Consider the following 22768-nt stretch of genomic DNA (forward strand, 5'->3'; position numbering starts at 1 on the left):
GTATATTATCGTAAAATTGTAAAAACCGTTGGATTATGATCTATACCGCGAGATTTACATATTGCATAAAATCTCGCGGGATAGATTAATTATAGTTTATCAGTGTTAGTACAAATTTACGTACACTATGTTTTAGTTTATTTTTACGGTTCTTCAGTATTTAATTTAATTTCATTAAATAAATTAGCATATCATCATTTAATCATGTAATATGTATTCTGGAACATAATTTACACGCTCGTTTTTCAAACAAATTGTCCCAAGGATTTTGTTTGGCCATGGTCACCTCATTGGAAAGAGACAATTGCCCTACGAGCACGCTCTCGCTCGGACCGGTCTTTGCACCTGCACCTTGCCTGCACCCTATTAAATCTTTAAACAGACTAGTAAGAAACTTAGTAGTAATAGATAAAGTCTTTGGTTGAAATAAATACATATACTGAAAATTATTTCATGTGTAAATTTTTTAAATAAAACTTCTGCGAGATGAGACTAAAATGTCCAGGTCGCGTCATGGTAATACAAGGGTAATACCATCAGATCATGGAGTATGGTGACGATCTTTCACTTTGAACTATGTCAAAGAAGTTTCACTACTGACACGTGTGACACACGCTCTTTTTTTATAAAAAGCAAGTAGAGTGCGTTTCACTGCGTTTCACGAAAGAGTTCCCCTGCGGTTATGTTGGCTTACCTGACTGTCAAAAACGAAAATATTTTTTTTAATCAAAAATGACAGAGAAAATATTCTCCTTTCTAGGCAGCCGACCCCGTAAGATACCTATATTAAAAGATGTTCCGTACACTGAGATTGGTTGCAAATTTAATACGTGATATGAAATATTATATCGAAAACTTCCCCAAGTTTGCAGAACTTTAGGATTTTTTTTTTCACGACCATACAGCAAAAAAGAATTTAATTGCAATTTTAACAATGTTCCGGACTGCGGACAAGGTTGCAAAATGAGATTTATTGTCGTCGTAATGTACCATTCACTTGACCGAAGTTTGAAAACTTTTGGAATTATTGTGAATTGATTGTCTTTACTGACTGGAGTAGGCTAGGAAGAAAGGAGAATATTTTCTCTGTCATTTTTGATTAAAAAAAAATATTTTCGTTTTTGACAGTCAGGTATGCCAACATAACGGCAGGGGAACTCTTTCGTGAAACGCACTCTACATTACATGCTTTTTTATTTGAATATTTAAAACAAACTCAAATTATTTATTAAATTAGACTTCTCATAAAAGCATTTTTAATCGTTACTTATAGCACATTTTTAACCTGTGTCTTTAACATTTACCACTTCAGGGAAAATTCGAAAAGTACAAACAGCACTATGAACAACGATCATAATTACAAAGTACGGTCTGTATCTTATGATTATACACCTATCTAAGGGCGTATTCAGAAAGAAAGCTTGAAACTTATAAGCGCTTATCGGCGCTTGTCATGTTCATATATTTTCCTGCGCGCTTATAAGTTTCAAGCTTTCTTTCTGAATACGCCCTAAGGTCTGTATCTACGTAGGTATTTTTTTTTTGTGATGTTCTGTGAGCCAACTAGTTCAAAAATCTTTGCAGTAAGAAAATTGAAACTAATAATTATTTTTCACAGTTTTATAAACAAATGTTTTTGTGTCAGAAACTCATTTAGCATTGCCATTGTTTATAGTTATAATGTTTCTCGCGTGAATGGCCGGCTGTGGAATTGTCGCATATTTATTAGATAGTGGCAACTCAAATTAATAATTTATTTATATGGGCAACACAACGCCACAATTCCTTGATTTATCATAAATGTTAGGATTATGTTTGGTTTGTCCTGGATATAAATAGTTTACATTATGTTTCAGTGAGTATAAATGAGTTTATAGCAAAAGAATATTAATTAATGTTAAACAATCAACTTTTTCTCAATTATACTGGGAGTGTCATACAGATGCGCTGACCTTCGTTTTGATGCACAACGCACAACAAAGCATCAAATTGACGGCTGCCCTATTTTCACAACAATCTTTGGATAAAACTAAAATATTTGTGCCGTAAATCTCGGGCTTTAATAAATACTAATAATAGATGTGCAACTGTGTTAAGTGTTTATGTGGAAAGTTAAATAATAATGGAAACTGCGACTACGCAAACAACTCCAAATAGTGTGTGTTACATTACCACAGAACCTACTTTCTTTTTGACTTTTAGGATAATTGTAATCAACGTTGGAAAATAACATCAAATATTGTGATCAAGATGAATGAGAGGGATATTCCAAGTGTCCCTATTACAACTTTGGCAGGAGTAGCTAGTTTAACTGACTGTAAGTAATATGCATTCTATATAACATTACCTTGTACATATGTAACTTTGAAAAAATCTAAGTGCTGTCTGGATGGATATAATATAACTTATTGGAGATTGTAATTTAATTAAAAAATAATTCTTGAAAAAAAAAATATTTTTACTTGACATCTAAGAAAATAAACAACATGAGATTTTTTTAAGAATTCATCTAACAGAATTCATCTACATGAATAGAGTAGATTGCAGTAAAGAAAATTGGTAACTTTGGGAAACTTAATAACAAATATAGTGAATTTAATTAAAAAAATATATTTATTATACTTTAAATAAGACATGGCATTTTTGTAAGACATTCACTGCATGTAAGATAATTAGGTAAAAATAATAATCTAAGTTTAGTTTTTATAGGTATTTTAATAGGATAACTGTTCTTAACAGTTGAACATTGGCAAAATTGTGAGAGTTGTGTATGTACTGAAATTAATAAATTAATTTTAATAGAATAATGTAGGAATTTTAATACTAATTTGGTAATTCAAATTATATGGTTCAAAGTTTTATGTGCTTTTAGGTTATATAGGTTCAATAAATTATGGATTAGGTGTCTTGCTGAATATTTAACTGACCCAAATAAGTTTTATTTTAAGGGCCGATTTTTTAATGCTTGGATAAAACTTATTCGTCGAATAATGTTTAAATTTTAAAAACGTATTCTAATTGCCCGTATTTGACAGTTTACGTGACATTTTAATATTATCGTGTAATACTTTATTGGACGGATAAGTTTTATCCAAGCATTGAAAAATCGGCCCTAAATCAACTACAAAAGTTATTAGTCTGATTTATATAAACTTATTTCAAGAGAGAAATTTATAGGTAAATAGGTACAATGAGATAGAAGTAGAAATAAAAATTCATACCAATTTTAAATTTCGAATTGTTAGACGTTATGGAACAAATAGGATTGCCGATTGATTAATTTTAAAATAAAAATCTGTGATTTAAATGTAATTTTTCATAAATAATTTTATTAGTTACGGCTTGTATAAGACTCAATTTTTTTGTAATATTGCTGATTTAAACATCCTTTTTTATTTAAATTGTTATGTTTTAATCTAGATAAAATATTTTGATTTGAGAATATGTATAATTTTGGGAATATCCATTGAAATTGTTTCCTTGCAGTGAAATACATTCATATACTTATTCTGATAAGAAACATTATATACTTAATGCTCATTTATAATAATAATTTATTTAATGTACATACATTTATAGTATCATGAAAGTTTATTTATTTTTTACTTTAGTCCATAATATTACTTTTAAAAGATACTTGTAAATGAATGACATGTTATTCCAGACACTCTGTGGTTATTTGTTTAACCGTCCATATTTAATGCTCATAACATTTCATGTAATAAATATTCATATTGTCACTTTTATTTTTATAACTTCAGAAAGTCCTGGGTAATATTTACTTATGATTTCTACAAATAATATAAATGTAAAAATAAAAATATTGACAACACTTGAACTGTGAAAATTGACTATTAACTAAAATTTTACACAATTCAAGATGTAAACAATTGCTATTTGATCATCCAAGAATTTATTATTCCTTTGTGGCTTTAATTACAATATGTATTTATTTAAAAAATCTAGATAAAAAGGTGAACTAATTTTATAAAAATTACATTTCTGGATGCATAATATTTTTTATCCATTATTATTCTGCCATTGTTCTTTGTAGCTTTTGCTAGAATTACTAAATTTTTTGTTTTTAATAGTGGTACAGTGGTAATGTATGTGTATAGAACTAAGGCTCACAGTTAGAGCGAAGGAATTTAAAGAAATCTCACAGCTTGTCACAGCCATTCATTTATAATTAAAATCATTGTTTATTTATATAATTTAGAATATTAACATTATTACATACTAGCTTTCCGCCCGCGGCTTCGCCCGCGTTTTCAAAGAAAAACCCGTTCCCGTAGGATTTCCGGGATAAAACCTATCCTATGTCCTTTCTCGAGTATCAAAATATCTCTATACCGAATTTCATGCAAATTGGTTCAGTAGTTAAGGTGTGATTGAGTAACAGACAGACAGACAGAGTTACTTTCGCATTTATAATATTAGTATGGATGTAATATGTATTTATATATGCATTAGTATGCTTTTGCTTTCGGTGTTCAATACATTCTGAGGCTTTCTTTGGCTATAATTGAATAGGTGAAATATTTTTCTGGTCTGGAGTTCAATTTTGAAAATATTTGCTGCTGATAAAATATTTATTATTATATCCATCAATTAATTTTGTTTTCAGTGTTACCTGTGCTTCCCCTCCCTACACCTTTACCATCAACACTTAACAATAAATCCCAACTTTTTCATCCAAGAGTGGCCGAAGAAGCTGCAATATTACTTGCAACTAGAGATGATAATTTAGTATCATTATTGCTACAATCACTTATGCAAACTTCGGTTCAACATATGTAAGTAAATTTCTATATTGTATGTTTTTCAGAAATAATAATTAGCAAACAAAATATAATAACATAATACTTTACTTTTTGCAGAGACTTAAAAGATGAAACTATACCAAATGCTGTCAGTCCTGCTCCACAACAATCTACTCCTGAATTGCTAAAGGCAATCCTCAACGTAAATCCCAATGTGTTTGACCAACAGCCATCAAATCACTGGGGCAATCATTTAAATACATCAAAATTTAATGGAATGTCACCATCACCTACTTTTAATTATACATCACATTCTACTGTACATTCAAGCCCATCATCCCACGGCACAGCTGTCCATTCGGGACCCATCCCAAATCAGCAATTACTAGCTTCTCCTTGCCAATCATCTCCACATGTAAACATTGGTTCTCCACCTTCACAAGCCCGACCAGGAAGTCAAGTGAATATAACTGCCCAGAATAACATTTCCCCGCCATGGAATAGTGCTAACCAGTCAAATACATACACAAGCCCTTTGACCAATTCAGCAAACCCACAAAACGGCGGATTCTACAATAGTTTGCTGCAAGAAAATAGAAGTTTTGGAACTAATATTGGTGACGACAAAGATCCACTGTCTATGTCACCAAACAATATACCTGAACAGCAGCAACTTATGCAGGGTCAAGATAAAGTATTTGGGCAAGGTAATTTTTTCAATTTTCTTTCAATTCATTTAAAAAAATAAATAACATATAATATAGAACAGTTAAACAATCTAGTTATATTTTTATTTTAAGTTAATTTAATTGTGTTTGAGTATCTACAAATAAAAATTTAAAAAATCTTGTATTTTGAGATTTATCATAAAATTCAATATTTATTCTTGGTTATAAATTTAAAATTATAAGTTTCAACAATTTATTTATCTAGAAGGCGGTGGGGTGATGACTGGTCAATCACCAGCTCAAGCTAGCGTAGCGCCATCCCCACTGCGGCAGGAACCTCAAGTGCCTCAACCTTCAATGGGCGCTCCGTACGCGCCGCCACCGGCCACTGCACAAGAAAAAGACCAATCTAAAAGTGCGAGTGCTGTTAATAGTAGATATCCCGTTGTTAAAATTGGCCGGCTCTCTGTAAGTTACTTTACATTTGCCCAATTGAGATTTGAAATGCAAATTTTAAAAACTAATCCAATTTCACTTTTATTACATAAAGGAGGGGTTATTGAAAAAACACGAGTTTACTGGCGACGAAAGAGTGCGAAAAAATAGTACAGTTGAATCAGATTCCGATGATAATACACCATTGAAGGCAAAATCGAAACAAAAGCAAAATACTTCAAAGCCTGTAGATAAAGAAAGAGAGGCAATCGACATGGCTAGAGAAAAAAATTGGGAAGCTGTGAAAAGGAAACATGAAGAAGCCAGTAAAAAGGAAGAAAAAGAAACAGCTATAGGTTGTTCTTATTTAAAATTTAAAATTAATGTTCTAAATTCTAATAAATTCAAGACAAGTCCGAACTTCTAACCATTTTTATTTTTTCAGTACGACCTAAACTACGAAAAGTTGAAAGGAGATTAGTACCTGTATTAGAAATGCTATCTGTAGATGAACTTATGGAAACAAATACTTATCAGAGATTCAATAAACTAATAGATGCTGTTTTTGAAACTATTGATGATGATGTGATAATAACAGAAGAAATGGGTATGTCATTTTGTTTTCAGATGATATTTTTAAACTGAAACAATGAATGTATATTTTTCCAATTGAAACATGTTGTTAAAACCATTTTTATATTACTTCATTTAATTTCAGAGGGTCCAGATATTCCAGAAGAATTGTTATTACCACGTTACCAAATTCAGGAGTTATGCTCAGAAGCAGCAAAGCTCAAAAATCTTGGTGCTATGGAGGCCATTCCAGCAGACAGATTAGTTCGATTATTAAATATATTGGAGAAAAATATAAGAGCTGCTGAAAAAATGTCTTTAGTTGGCGATCCGGTGAGTTTTTATTCCTATACATTTTATGCTACTTATAGAAAATATATGTGATATTAATAAATATTGTTATTTTTAGGATGACAGTGAAGAAATGCGGCAGATTTGGTTGGAATCTGCACTGGAAAGAGTAATGTGTGCATCTGATGCGTGTTTAACAGCTCTATATATAATGACATCCCCAAGTATGCCTAAGCGTATATATCTAGAAGATGTTATTGATAGAATTGTTATGTTTATAAAGTTTCAACTTAACAATACCATCTATTGTGTATATGATCCAGTGTACAGTATCCAGATAACTTCTAAGAAAAAAGGTAAGATTTCCTTCTGTTTATAATTTGGTTAAAAATGATAGATATTAAAAACAGAATTTATGTTTTTGTGACTTGAACATAAAAGAGGCTCTACCATAAAATCCATTATCACATTACTTATCTATACTTTACTTCTATAGGTTTAGAAATAAATAAATACAATATTAAAATTAATATTTACTTACCATGTAAAATATCACCCAAAATAGGCGCTTGACGTCGAGTTGCGGAGAAATGCCCGTATATTATTTTTTACCATGTAAAATCCTAATCATTCCACTTTTCATCTATTATACCAACCATTGAAAGACACAATTTTCTTATAAATACACGATTTGCATAACCAAAATTGACCATCGAACGTTACCAGTGGACGGTCGCAAGCGTCGCGGCGGCGGTGCGTCCCACGCGAAGCAGCGCAGCGGCAACTCGAACCGTGCGGTGCGCGAGCTGTACACGCACGCGCACGAGTGCGTCACATTGCTCGGCGAACTGTTCGCGGCCCACCACCTCACGGATACAACGGTGTTACACGCATCCACTGTGGCGGTGTCGCCGTTCTTCGTCGAGAATATAAGTGAACTGCAGCTGTCCGCGCTCAAACTGGTTACTACGGTAAGTGTAAAAAGTTATCCGAGCTAGTCAAAAACTGATATTTATTAATTTATTAATATGGTAAGTTCTAAGAAAGTTTATGTCAAGAAGGAAAAGCTTATGAGGAAATAAAAATATTTTTAATTTATGCAAAAGTAATTTATCTTGAACCTTTTTAGCTAACAAATAAGATGAAAGTTTAAAATTTCGGTTCAATTTATGTAGTCTCGATTTTAAACAGATTCATCATGATATGTGACAAATTTACTATGCAAATAGACAATCATATTTTTACAGGTCGATTAAGGAAAGCTGGCATGTTCACAGTACTCACACTTATATGCAATTTTACTATACAGTATGTTCAAAAATAAATGCGACTTTAGTTTAAGTGTAGACTTGAATTGTTAAATGGGTGCGTTGTAGATAAGTATATACAAATATAATTATGAAAGCTCTCATAATTTATATGTAAAATTATAATTTAAAAGTAACTCAATTGATGAACACTAACTATTCTAAATAACGATAAAAACAATACAAATAACACGTGCGCTCACTCCCAAGAAACAAGACAAGCGTAACCCTAGCACGTAAGAGATAAGGCTACATTACAATAAAAGCTATATTGTTCAGCTATGTATGAAAAATTTAACTTACGGCGTTTACATTTTGCTTACAAAACTTATAAAAATTATTACATAATTTAACCTAGATAAAGTAAAAAAAATATTCTAATCCGCGTGCCGCGAAGTATCTCGTCGAATATAGTTAGTAGTATACCTAATGTCTTTGTTTAAATTATATCACCCTGTATTTATAAACAATTGCAAAATAAAAACAATAATTGTCCCCTTCACCCTCATAAGCTAGTTTGCGCGCGAGAGAGACGTGCAGACTTTTCATGATGCGTATGCAGTATGACGTCACGCCGCGCGCGTCTTCACAGACTCTACACATGTGCAATGTGTAAATGTGTTGACGTTCCAGCTCTTCTTAATCGGCATATAACACATAAGTGCGTTTCGGTTCTAATAAGAATTTAACTGTCTGTTCAGATATTCACTAAATACGAGCAACACCGGCGGTTGCTATTGGAGGATATATTGGCGTCGATAGCGCGGATACCGAGTTCCAAACACAACTTGCGATCATTCCAACTGAGCTCGGACCAACACATTCAGATGCTCACAGCGCTTGTGTTGCAACTCGTCCAATGTGTCGTTACACTGCCAGAGACTTTGTGCAAGTCACAAGATAAGGATAAGGAAGTAGAATCTGAGAGTAAAAAGGTAAGGCTGCCAAAATAATTTTTTTTGTAAAGTTGCTGTTTTGAAAGGAAAATTACATGAATAATTTACCATTTGTGCTGTTAATAAATTCTTAATCAAACTTAATTATACATCATTTTTAAATAAATTATATTAAGAATGGCCAAATTAATGCTTTCTCCATTTCAGCATGTTGACAAGGACCTCTTAATAATATCTAGATATGAGGCAGCTATAAGCGTGGGCGGAACATTCCTGACATCATTTTTAAATAAGTGCCGAAGTCGCACGGAAGAAGTAGATTTCAGGCCCCTGTTTGAAAATTTTGTTCATGATTTACTTACGACAGTCAACAAACCAGAATGGCCCGCTACCGAATTATTACTGAGTTTACTTGGAACAATGCTTGTGAGTATTCATCTGTAAAAATAATTGGATAAATTGTTAAAGTAACAGCTGTATTTACACATTGTTTACATTTTAATGCATCTTTTAACGCTGGCTAGATTTTTTTAAGCTATTGCATAGCTTTTATCTCAGACTTTGAGCGCGGCGACCGAATGTAAAAATTCCGTAACGAAAAATCCCACCCCCCCCACACACTTTACCGCGGGAGTACTCGAGTGCCACTCGAAGCGAATCACGCATGACACCCACACAAGAAAAGGCTGCTTTGAAAAAAGAAAATAAAAAAGTATATGATTTTTTGTTTCTTAGGTTAAATATATGTCTGACAAATCGATGGAAATGCCAGTTCGCGTGGCTTCATTGGAGTATTTGGGTTTGGTTGCGTCACGACTCAGGCGAGACAGTGTGCATTCGCGCGCCAAACTGTCTACTATGGACGCAGTTGTTAGGGATATTCGCGCTGAGGAGGAGAAGGATGGATCCCAGGGACATGTAAGTTTAATCCTTATGAAACTTCAATTTAAATGAATGTTCCATACACAAAAAATTTGGGAACCATACTTCCCATTTGAATTTGTAAATTATTTTGAATACACGCAGGGATTAGAAATTTGTCTTGTTTGGTGGAGAAGACAAATTTCTTGTCCCTAATTTCTCCAGTTTTCCTTTAAAATAAACATACCTTAAACTTTTAGACCCCATCCTCTGGATTAGATGAAGATGAACAAAGAACAGAATTCTTACAGAGGGTTTTACTCGATTATTTAGCCATCAATGGACAGAAAGATCAAGCATGGAATTGCGCACGTCATTTTTATATTACTCAGTGGTACAGGGATATGGTTATACAACCTAAAGCGTCACCTACTAAAAAGCCTAAACATAAATCGAAAAAACGGTACAAGGATGAGACGAGTGACGAGGACTCAGATGACGACGAAGAAATCGTAAAAGAATCTAAAAAGAACACTTCAACTGCTGTACTATCTGCGGAAAAGTTTAAAACGATAGAACGGCGGAAAGCTTTTTTCTTAGAAAAAATCAGACCATTTCGCTATCAAGGTGGGACTCAAGTGCAAGTGATGCAATCATACATAGATTATAGTGGAGCAGAGCTAATATCTCAGTACTTAGCGTCCAAGAGATCTTTTTCACAAAGTTTTGATAAATATTTGAGAAAGATTTTAGTAATATTGTGCGAGAACACGATAGCGATTCGAACAAAAGCAATGAAATGCTTGACAATGATAGTTGAAGCGGACCCATCAGTTCTGGCGAGGCCGGACATGCAGATTGGTGTCAATCGCTCCTTTCTCGATCAGTCGACTGCAGTGCGTGAGGCAGCCGTGGACCTTGTCGGCAAGTTTGTGCTCAGTCGACCCGACCTTATTGACAAGTATTACGGCATGCTTTCGAATAGAATATTGGTAAGTAAACACTGTTTAAATTAAAAATGATAATGTAACAGTGCAATATTGATTAAAACTTTCTAAACTTTTCAGGATACGGGTGTTTCTGTAAGGAAAAGAGTGATAAAAATCTTAAAAGATATATGTATAGAATGTCCTGAATTTCCCAAGATACCCGAAATATGTGTAAAAATGATTAGACGAGTTAACGATGAGGAGGGTATCCGGAAATTGGTTATGGAAGTATTTCAAAACATGTGGTTTACGCCGTGTCCGAACACGGCGCGACCTGGTACACTCGATATGACGACCGCCACAGCAGATCCTTTGACGAGGAAAGTTCTTAACATCACCGATGTTGTTATATCTTCGAGAGATATGGGATTAGAATGGTTTCAACAATTATTGACAAGTGTTAGTATTAAAATGTTAATAGCTAATTAGCAATGTTTGTGTTTTAGAAATAAATCAGTTATTTTTGTTGTGTGTTTTTCTGTTATGTTGTGTATAATATTTTTACCATATATGTTATTAATAAATAAATATATTTTCAGTTATTTAAACCTAAAGAAGACAAGGATGATTCGACCAAGATAATTTACCAACCGCCTAAATCGTTATTGGTATCCTGTCAACAGATTGTTGATTGCCTTATTGAACATTTATTACAGTTAGAAGAAACTAGCACTGAGGGTAGGTAGAGAAAACTTTTTCCTAAATTGATGTGTATAATATGTACGGTATTATATATATTTTTTTTATTTGTAGGAAATGGTTCATCCCAGCGTATTTTAGCGTGCCTTTCAACATTACATTTGTTCGCAAAGATAAGGCCTCAGTTGCTGGTCAATCACGCATTGACGCTGCAGCCTTACTTAAGCTTAAAATGTCAGGTAAAATATTTTTTTTTTTATGTTTATGGGTTGTTCCCATTGAAGGATTACGTAAAGATTGTCAATGATTTGAATCTCCTATTATAATATCGATAATTGTACATATCCTATTGATAATTTACGACAATAAATTTTTAGTGTGATCTTTCGAAATGATTTTGTAACATAATAATATTTTAATATTACAGAATCAGTACGAACAGCAAATAATGTCAACCGTGGCATCCACTTTGGAACTAGTTGTTCCTCTAATGGAGCATCCCAGTGAAGTGTTTCTAGCTCAGTTAGAAGAAGACGCTGTTAAACTGATATTGCAGCGCGGCCAACTTGTTATAGCGTCGTGTATAGCCTGCCTCGCTGCCATTGTTAACAATCTTACGCACAATTATAAACTTATAAGAGACGTCTTTAACCAGTATCACAGTGAGTTAATTTGTCCTATTATTATGGACTTTTCTTTTAGTTGAATGTTTTTCTTCTATTTCTATATACAGCTAAAGAAAACAGGCATTTAACAGGCAATAGAGTTTTGAAACAAATTATTTTCTTGTTAAGGTATTTTACTACAATGGAAACAGGGCTGGCAACGCAATCCTGAAGTGACGCGATCGCTGCACTCGCGACCACATTTTAGAAGAGCTTTATTCATTGTTGGACTTTTACTGAGATATTTTGACTTTACCGACGGTAAAGTGATTGATGGATTGCAGGTAAAGATGATTACAAATTTGTAAAAGGCGAAATGAAATTTTTATGTACAAATAATCGTATTTAAATTACATGTATTTTTTACAGAGTGACATCAAGGAACAAGTGTATAACACGCTGATGTTTTTCGTTAATTTAGAAGATGAGGATTTTGTATCTCACACACTAAAAGCGCTCGGTTCAGTGTGCGTCAGGCATTACGAATTTATGCTTCGGCCTGAGCTGAAGGAGTTTTATCATCACCTTTTAACGTCAGATCTTGCGCCTATCGAGATGAAAGCGGATGTGCTTAGAAATATCGAAATGTACTTACAGGAAGAGGAGCAAAGAATGATAAGACAAGATAGAGAATGTGAGTTTTATATTTTATTAGTTTGAAATTAATTTTACGAAATAAGATTGAGTTGAAGCATACCAAATGCTTTGATTCTATATTGCATCATAAATTGTAGCTTTTCGCTAACAAAAATTGTCTGCATGCAACTGAATAAGCAATTATTGTCCCTATAAATAAAACTAACCTTTATACACAGGGTCAAAAAGATCGAAAATGGAGAATCTTAAGGAAATGGGTGATGTGTCATCTGGAATGGCATCAACTGTGATTCAGTTATATCTAAAAGAGATCTTGGGTTCGTTCCTGCACTTAAGCACTACGGTGCGATCAAGCGCTATGAAGGTTGTGCAGTTGGTGCTTGCGCAGGGTCTAGTGCATCCAGTACAGGTAATATAATGTGATTTATTTATATTAAAGTGTTTATTTATCTTGTTAGTAAGGAGCTAAATCGTCCTTCTGAATAAGCTGTAGTTTTGAAAGAATGACCATTCATGAGGACTTGTTGAAAATTTACTTGAAAAAAATACTTGTGGTAATTGTTACGATTTTTACGATTATTTCAAAATGCAAAGTAAGACTTGTCTCCATAGATTTGTGGACGTGAAAAAAACACTCATTGAAACTTTCATCCAAAATTAGTAAGTAGTAATCTTAGTAATATTTAATTAATATAAACATTTTTTTTTTTTCAGATTGTTCCATATTTAATATGTATGAGCACGGATACAGAAATTACGGTGTCACATACAGCTGATAAAAACCTGCAAGAAATTGACAAGAAATATCCGGGCTTTATTCACATGAAAGCTCAACTAGGAATAAAACTTTCCTATCAATTACAGAAAATTTTACAGTCTGATAACAAAGGAGTTATTCGAGGATTTAGGTAAGATATAGATTTATATTTGTACTTCAAAATTTCGTAAAATTTGATTTACTACAAATTACAATCAAATTCTTTACAAAATTGAAATTCCGTGTCATATGATTTTATTTATATTTTTAGGAAAAAAGAGCAAGACGATTTACCATCATCATTAAATGGATTTTTATATTCATTATTACGGAATACGAGGCCGCAAAGAAGAGCGCTTGTTTTGTCATTATTAAAACAATTCGATGACGCTTCGGTAATTATATTGTTTTCTTTTAGTTCTATGTGAAAATGTATTTAATATTTGAAAAATATTATAATGTATAATTTGTATATTTACAGACTGCGCCGTTGGATCAGATGCTCTTTTTGGCTGACAACCTGAGCTACTTTCCATATCAAGTTCAAGATGAACCTTTGTTTATTATACACCATATTGATATTATTATTTCTACGTCGGGATCCAATTTATTACAGCTTTTTCGTGAGGTATGATAACTTATTTTTTTAAGAATAAAATAATACTTCCATATTACTAGCCGGCTTCGCCATCTTAAGCAAAAAACAATCGATCGTGAGGCAGGATATAAACCCACAACTTTCGCTGTGGCGTGACGATGCCTGAAGGGCTGTAGCGTGACGATGCCTGAAGGGCTGTAGCGTGACGATGCCTGAAGAGCTATAGCGTGACGATGCCTGAAGGGCTGTAGCGTGACGATGCCTGAAGGGCTGTAGCGTGACGATGCCTGAAGGGCTGTAGCGTGACGATGCCTGAAGGGCTGTAGCGTGACGATGCCTGAAGGGCTGTAGCGTGATGATGCCTGAAGGGCTGTAGCGTGACGATGCCTGAAGGGCTGTAGCGTGACGATGCCTGAAGGGCTGTAGCGTGATGATGCCTGAAGAGCTATAGCGTGACGATGCCTGAAGGGCTGTAGCGTGACGATGCCTGAAGGGCTGTAGCGTGATGATGCCTGAAGGGCTGTAGCGTGACGATGCCTGAAGGCTTGGCATCGTCATCCCCAACCGTATTTCTTCTACTATTTTGTTTTAATGTGCCTTACCCCGTGCTGTCTATTGAAACCTGCGCTTTGATCGACCTTTTTCTAGTTTTTAAACTTATAAACATTATAATTTATAAGGTATAAAACTACAAATAAAATTTTTGCAACATCTTGTTTGACCAGAGTGCTGGAATTTGCTCTATTTAACCATTATCTCCTAGGGTATGGCTTGTGAGGTTACTACACTACTAATTAAAAAAAATTAAAACTTAATCTTTAATGTATCAGGGTTTAATAAAAACGAACGTGGAGGAGAAGGAGCCGCTCGACGAGGAGGAGGACGAGGAGGAGGCGGAGGCGCTGCTGGCGCGCGTGCCGGACGACGCGCGGCCGCTGCGGGACGCCATGCGACAGGCGCGCGGCTGCCTGCTGCTGCTCGTGCTCAAGCAGCACCTCAAGCAGCTGTACGGGCTCACTGACGCGTGAGTATTGCGGGATGGGGGGCGGAGGCGCTGCTTTATGCATTTTACAAAAATCGCTGAAGACTTTTTTTAGTTTTATTTTTGAATTTTAACTTTTTTATAGTTCGGTTTAGATATTTTCATAATTTTTTTGCTGTACAGGATTAAAGCGCGTATCATCTTAGGCCACATCTTAGATTTCCATCAGGCAAGATTGTGGTCAAGCACTTCCCTATCTAGTATATATAAAAAAAATGTGTATTTTATTGTTTTTAATGATCGATAGATTGTCATAGAGACTTGTGCTTTGCCTTACAAGATATCAGTGCAAAACTGTATAGCTCTAATACAAATATAAATTTCTAAAAAAGGAAGATCTGTTGTTTATAGAGATTTTTAACGATGAGGTTATTTAAAAATTTAGACTGATGTGTGTTAATCTGTCATTGCATTTAAATGTCGCCATACAGGTTGCACTTAAAATATATTGTACTTATGTTGTAGGAAAATAAACCAGTACTCCCCGTCGGAGAACGTGAAGGTGTACGAGAAGGCGATATCGCGGCGGCACGCGCCGCAGTTCGAGCCCAAGGCGACGATGGCGCAGCTGCAGGAGGGCGACGTGGACGACGACCTGGACGAGCGGGGCCGGCGGCGACTCGTCGACGACTATCTAGAGGTACGTGTGTACTTTTTTGCCATTAAATGCTTTTTTAATAACTAGTGGTCCGCCCCGGCTTCGCCCGTGGTACATATTTAGTATCCTATGTCCTTCTCCTGGCTCTGAACTACCTCCCTGCCTAATTTTCAGCTAAATCGGTTCAGACGGTCTTGAGTTATAAGTGGAGTAACTAACACGACTTTCTTTTATATACATACTAGCTGTTGCCCGCGACTTCGTCCGCGATTCGGTCGTTTTTCGTCATTCGTCGTTTAAAAAAAATACGTGACACTTTATTTTTGAATGTTCTTAATTGTCTCTTATAAAATTTAACTACATTAAAATTGAATACTCTGATAAGAAAATCTTAAAATCATCGAAAATCATAGACATCGAATATCTGAGGAAAACATGAATGAATGTGATTTAAATTCTACATTTCTTAGTAATTAAAATAATAATCTAAATTAAATGTAGATTAACAGTTTGAGCGCACCATTATAGAATATGTACCTAAGTAATAAATTACGTTAGTTTACATAGTAACTTTACTAAAAACACGATGACTTTCTTTCGCGCTCGGTACCACAAACTAAACATGTTTGTGGTACGTGGCCCGCGTCACTTTACCCCCCACGAGTTCCCCTCCGTTGCTATGCGAAAATACATTCGTCGCCCTACTGTAGGAAAAATTGTAATACTGCGGCCTGGGCGTTATAACACGCTCAGGGAATTCCTGAGTGCTAATAGACTTCCGTCTATCGGCATTTATACCAATTTTATATTAATATCACCATCTTGAGGAAAAGCTTCTAATGTCGATTTAAAACGCATATATACGGATTAACCTAATGAATTAACATGTTCTAAAATTGTGAAATGAGTTCAGTTTAAAATTCGAGAAATATTGATTTCTTGTATTCGATTATTCGTCGTAGTCGAATACAAAATATATTTAAAGAAACTTAGGTTGGCCTTCAGGCAAAAGGGATCCTATCAAATGATAAACTTGACCTTGTATCTTAAAAGTAAGAATGAAAGGAGCATCTAATAATTGTTGAGCACCAAAGGATCATTTAAAACGCAATACTATAAGAGCTAATATTGTCTAAGAACTGTTTAGATTGCACATGTTCGGTGTTCCTCTAAAACTTAAAAGTAGTGATTTCAAAGGTTCCGGCGTATCTTCAAACGAAAGCCGACTCCTTACTCCACTTTAAAGCATTACAAAAAGAACATACTACGTTAATATCGCCTATACAGAAGATGATCTGTAATCAATTGTGAGGTTATAAGCAAACCCACTTTTATATTATTTTGTCGGACCACACCACCGAATTTGTAGATTGATCTTCTATGTTTACCTCTAAGTCATTAAGACTATGTCGAAATCTGTTTGCAATAAGACGGGCCTCTCGCTATTCGTCCGTTTAAAGAGACCAATAGTTTCAATTCTTAATCTTTCATTAAACAAACTTATTAATCGTTCTTGTCTCAAATAATGGTAATATTCGCGTCCCTACTCTAGTCATTGCTTATGCTCATGTTCATCTTCGAGAGATCGAATAATATTATGGTGCACCCTATTATTTGTCAAACGGTCTTCATATTGAGTAAAAGTTTCAGAATTCTCGAGATAAAATATGACGATCGTGATCAGCTGTGAGACGTAATTCCCTCTCAGTGAGGGTTTCGGTCTCACGGGATAGTACAATATGCCATTTGCGATCAGCTGTGAGACGTTATATATACCCTCAGTGAAGGTTTCGGTCTCACAGGATAGTACATGCCGTTCGCGGTCAGCTGTGAGCCGCAATTCTCGTTGTGAAGCGGTTTCAGGTTCGGCATAACACATGTTGTTTTCGGTCAATAGTAAGCCTCTTATCTCTAACGATCCTTGAGAACTCTTATTTCTCATTTTCTTAACTTTGCTCGAATTTCGATATATAAAAATTTTTTAGGTGGCACTGATGCGGGTGAATAAAAATTAAAACGGACTAAGAGTGTTATAATCTCAATCATCATCATCAATACATATAATAAAATTGTGGAAAAGTGATGTCTGTACAATTAAAATATGTAGAAAAAAATTAGCAGGTGTTATTATTATCGAGAAATCGAGAGAAACCATTTTTTTCTCTTAAAAGCTCCCCCCCTCCCACTTCCCGAACTCCGATTGACCGTAATTTATTTTTCCTTACATTTTTATCATATCCTTTTCTAATGGGTTTCATCCTACTGCGATTTTTTTTTGTTTCAAAAATTATCTACCCTGGTGTATAGGTAAATTTTCCACATAAAATGTCCTTTAAATTATGTCGTATTATATTTTTAACCCCCGACGCAAAAAGACTGGTGTTATGTGTTTGACCGCTATGTATTTCTGTGTGTGTGTGTGTGTCTGTCTATGGCACCGTAGCTGGCTAACAGGTAAACCGAATTAGATGCGGTTTTTTTTGTTAGGCAGAATATTTTTCGACGCTGGTTCTTAGATAAAGTGTATCAAAATTGGTTCATCCACTTATTATACCTACATAGGGGTAAAAGTGGGAATGAAAAAAATGAAAGTTATAATTTATTTTTAAAGATCGTCGGGAAGTTTATGAAATTATTTATTCCTTTTTCTATACACTTTTCTTCGTCTAAACGGTTTAGTTACGTGCTCTCTCTCTCTTCAGCCTTTAATTACGTGCGTGAGACAGGAAAGATCTAATTTGGATTTGTTTCTGGATTTGATAAAAACTGAGTATCGATTAAGCTGATCAGTGGCTACTGGCTACACCATAGATTATTAAATACATCCGTTTAAGAAAGGAAGGAAATAGAATTTGCTCCTCTCCCCCCCCCTGGTTCCTCAAAAATAATCACTACATAGTATAAAACAAAGTCGCTTTCCCTGTCCCTATGTCCCTATGTCCCTTTGTACGCTTAAATCTTTGAAACTACGCAACGGATTTTGATGCGGTTTTTTTTAATAGATAGAGTGATTCAAGAGGAAGGTTTATATGTATAATAAGATCCATTAAATAGTGGAGAAATACTGTTATTTTTGAGGTTTCTAATGTGATGTCGTAAAAAATTACATTTTTTCCGCTTAAATTGCAAACGCAGGCTGAACCCTACGAGTTTTATCAAAATAATGTACTAAGTATTATACACATTGAAAAGGTCTACAGAAAAGTCCGCGATGGTATATGTCTATCTCTTATGGATAACCCACAATAACTTTTTTTTGTCATTTACTTTTTACGACAAATAATGGCTAATTTTCGATGCGATTTTAACCAATACAGCATTAATCCTTAACCAATTAAATACCTTGAATACATTGTTCATTTAATATAGATCTATATGGCCCTTTACACCGTATGATTTAAGTGAATATTTTCGAAGATATTACAGATTTAAAAATTGCGGGACGTAGCGTTTGCGGCGGTACCGGCCGGCCGCCCGGCTATCTATTTTATACCCGTGCGAAGCCGGAGCGAGCCGCTATGTTTTTATATACAACGTTCACAGTTTTTCTGTAGTGTATTTAGTATCAGCATTGCACCCGTGCGAAGCCGGGGCGAGTCGCTAGTATGACATAATTTAAAAGAAATTTTACGTAGAATTAGTTAGGCATTTCTTTTTTGATTTTCGATATTATATACTAATCATAATTTTTAATTACAATATGTAGTAACTATTTGGTATAGGTTAGGCATTTCATTTCTTGATTTTCTTTAATAATTTGGTACGTAAGTTTTTTAGCTCAGTTTAGTAAGAAATTTTAATAACAATTCTTTTAATTATTTATGGTAGTACAACAGTACAGTATGGTTGTACGTATTTACTCAATAATTGTATGTTAAGTAGTAATTCAGCATGGGCGTAGCCACGGTGGGGCTGGGTGGGGCGCTTACCCTGGCTTTGATCTGGTAGGTACTAATTGTGAAGGGGAGTGGGCGTGGGCGTGGGATTGGGACTGAACGTGGCATATATGGCGTGGGAGTGCGAGTGGGCGCGGGAGTGGGAGCATGAAAATAAAAATGATTTTTTATTGTTGCCCCACCCTGAGCCCATGGTCATAGGTCCCATAGTCACTATTCCACGCGAACGAAGTCGCGGGGACAGCTAGTAGACAAATATAATCAGAAAGCTTTGAACTCCTAAGCTCAACCATAAAAGATAGACATTTATGATGTCGGGAGATATTTTTTATATAATATGGAGAACATTTCTTTCATACTTGATTTCTGTGTAGCTTTAACCATTAAGATACACGCATTAAGAACGCACACGCGACGAAAGCTTAAAAATGGAGTTGCTGCTCTGCTCACGAATATGAAAAATAATTGTACCAAGTTTCGTTTAAATCCGTCGAGTAGTTTTTGTTTCTATAACGGTTATACAGACAGACAGACGGACAAACATTTTTGACGTCGATGTCGATCTCTAATCACCTCGTGATAGTTATTTAGGAAATATATTTCATGTGCAGAATTGACCTCTACAGATTTAATATAAGTAGGTATACATATATTTAGATTCCAATTTCCATGTAACGTTAAATTCGACTATATAATAACTAACAGACAACGCACGTTACTCTCGTTTCCGTAAGTTGAGGCGGCTACATATTCGGTCCTAATAACATGACTTTTTGTGAACGAAACGACAGCGCGGTTTAATTCGATGGCAACACCATCAGAAAAAAGGAAATATTTTTAACTTTGAAAAAATATTATGATTTACACTATTAATACTATTTTAACATTAACACAAAATATAAGACTGTGAGTGTGTAAAAATAAATCCAGCTAGTATCACATCACACTTATGTTTATAATTAGGTATACGACATGAAAATATATTAATTACCAAGCAATAATCATACAGGTAAATACTGAACAAAAGTATTAACAGTCAAAGTATATTTTTACTAACAACATGTAAATGATGAAGGAATAATAATTATCAACGAACTAACCTTTTTGTATTAGAGTCCCGCCTCTTGATCGAATTATTAAAACACGAAGATTTTTAAAAATGTAACCAATGAACACAATCAATATTAGATTAACTGTAATGGTGTCTAGTTTGACTTAAAATAATATACATCTACCCTCACTTTTAAAAATGTAGTATATTCACACGAATTATATAAGCGCACCTTATAGGGAAGGGAAGATTTATTATGGGTTAAAGAGTTAAATAAATAAATAACATAATTATATTTAAATTATTAATTTTTAACATTGTGTTCAGTAGTGTTAACATGTAAATTGATTTGATTTTTACGAAATCTCATAGATGGCGCTGAATCAAATTTGTCTTTATAGTACTAAGATTCATTAAACAGTTTCTCTGCCCAAATAACGTAAATGACGTAGTTTTTATAGTGTAAAGCTAGATAATAGCATGGCTTACTCAAAAACAACATTTAAATATGAGTCTTTAGTACGCTGTCGTAGTTCACGGAATACGTAAGAAAAGTAAAGGTTCACAGCTCCTCCCCCGGAGGTGATAGCATGATAATATGTTTAAAAAAACCTCACACGACCTGTTAGTAATATTCATGCAAAATTTGAAGTCAATCTATGCAGTACTTTTCGAGATTAGCTCGGACAAACATACAGACAAACAGACAAACAGACAAAAATTCTAAAAACTATATTTTTGGCTTCTATATCGATTATAGATCATGGATTATGTATTCTTTTAAAAAAATATTCAATGTACAGTTTTGACTTTCCTACGATTTTATTATATGTATAGATATACTAGCGGTCCGCCCCGGCTTCGCCCGTGGTACATATGAAAAATAGATGTTGGCCGATTCTCAGACTTACCCGATATGCACAGAAAATTTCATGAGAATCGGTCCACCCGTTTCGGAGGAGTATGCAGACTAACATTGTGACACGAGAATTTTATATATAAGATATAGATTTTATTTTTAAAGGATATGGGAAATTTTGTCCCAAATGTGGCAAAAAGATGCTGGTTTGAATCCCGCTTGGTGATAGAATCATTTTTATTATTTTAAAATTTTGCATTTAGAAAGCTTTTGAATACTGTTGAAATAAATATGAAAGATACCAGATATGTATATTTTAGCTAATATTCTTGTGAAATAAAATATGTATGTAATGAGTATGTGACTGCTGATATATTTCAACACGAAGATAAAAGGCGTGTTTTGCACATGGCAATGTGATTTTTGTGTTACTTTCTGGAAATGCATATGTTATGTTTTATCATGCCTATCAGGAAGTCACCTCGCAGTTTTATGACTAGTAAAAGTAGTGTTTCATCAAATAAATGCTTTTTCCATTGCAGTTTAAGCAGTTGATGTTGAAGTTCGACCCGGAGGAAGAGGAGGACGAGGAGGCGAGCGCGGCGCCGGCGGCGGGCGGTGCGGGCGCGGGGGGAGCGGGGGCGGGGGGCGCGGGGGGAGCGGGCAGCAGCAAGAGCGCGCCGCCGCCCGCCGCGCCGCCGCCCGCCACCTAGTGACAGTGCGCGCCCTCACAGTGAGAGGACACTATACCCCCGGGTACGCACTGATATACATTCTGCTCGCTGCGGCCCCCCGACTGTGCTATGTTACGTTTGTGTTGTGAAGTGAAGTGGCGGACGTGTCTCACTCGGAACGCGTGCACGATTCGGAACGTTGTCGAAAACGGAGTGTCGAACGTGTTTATGACGATTCATCGGTGCGAACCCTTATGTTGTATTTATTTCGACGGCCCGCGACAAAGTGTGCGCGGATTATGGGCGCGGCCCCCGTGTTCGATCCGTTTGCAATATTGTAATCTCTTAGTGAATCACCGGCGATGTTGTTTGTCATGAATTGTTAGAACTTTTTTACACGACGACGTTGAATATTTAGCGACGATCGCAGACGGATTGAACATGGAGGCCGGCTGTCACTTGAAATGTAACGTCGCTCGTTTTGTAATGCAGCCAATCTCGGCGAAACCCAAGTTTTCGATTTCATTTATGAAAGTGATTCGAAGCTTTACGTTAAAACGAAACATTAGAGTGACGATAAATTGTAAATGCATTCGCTGCGTTACATAA

At 35.0% G+C, this 22768-nt stretch overlaps 1 protein-coding gene across 2 annotated transcripts; it reads left to right on the forward strand.

The window, feature by feature from the left end:
- Positions 1 to 1764: 1764 nt before the first annotated feature.
- Positions 1765 to 22659, forward strand: Nipped-B (Nipped-B cohesin loading factor). Of its 2 annotated transcripts, XM_090105380.1 has the most exons (27): positions 1765 to 1855; positions 2203 to 2317; positions 4628 to 4796; positions 4881 to 5470; positions 5697 to 5899; positions 5982 to 6222; positions 6312 to 6473; positions 6585 to 6772; positions 6849 to 7086; positions 7457 to 7701; positions 8739 to 8972; positions 9141 to 9359; positions 9669 to 9851; positions 10055 to 10786; positions 10862 to 11182; positions 11323 to 11461; positions 11537 to 11661; positions 11850 to 12084; positions 12217 to 12371; positions 12457 to 12721; positions 12903 to 13093; positions 13399 to 13592; positions 13713 to 13836; positions 13923 to 14069; positions 14870 to 15063; positions 15547 to 15721; positions 22028 to 22659. In XM_090105380.1, exons 2-27 carry the CDS (start codon positions 2251 to 2253, stop codon positions 22196 to 22198), a joined length of 5907 nt encoding a protein of 1968 aa, XP_089961506.1. In that variant the 5' UTR covers positions 1765 to 1855; positions 2203 to 2250; the 3' UTR covers positions 22199 to 22659. The 2 variants fall into 2 exon arrangements, with proteins under 2 accessions (XP_089961506.1, XP_089961507.1); XM_090105381.1 differs by having other exon boundaries at positions 1783 to 2317.
- The last annotated feature ends 109 nt before the right edge of the window (positions 22660 to 22768 follow it).

Source organism: Colias eurytheme, chromosome 9 (genome assembly GCF_061535395.1).
Source record: "Colias eurytheme isolate Ceu_HAF_F1 chromosome 9, ilColEury1 Martin Lab GWU primary, whole genome shotgun sequence".
Lineage (NCBI taxonomy): Eukaryota > Metazoa > Arthropoda > Insecta > Lepidoptera > Pieridae > Colias > Colias eurytheme.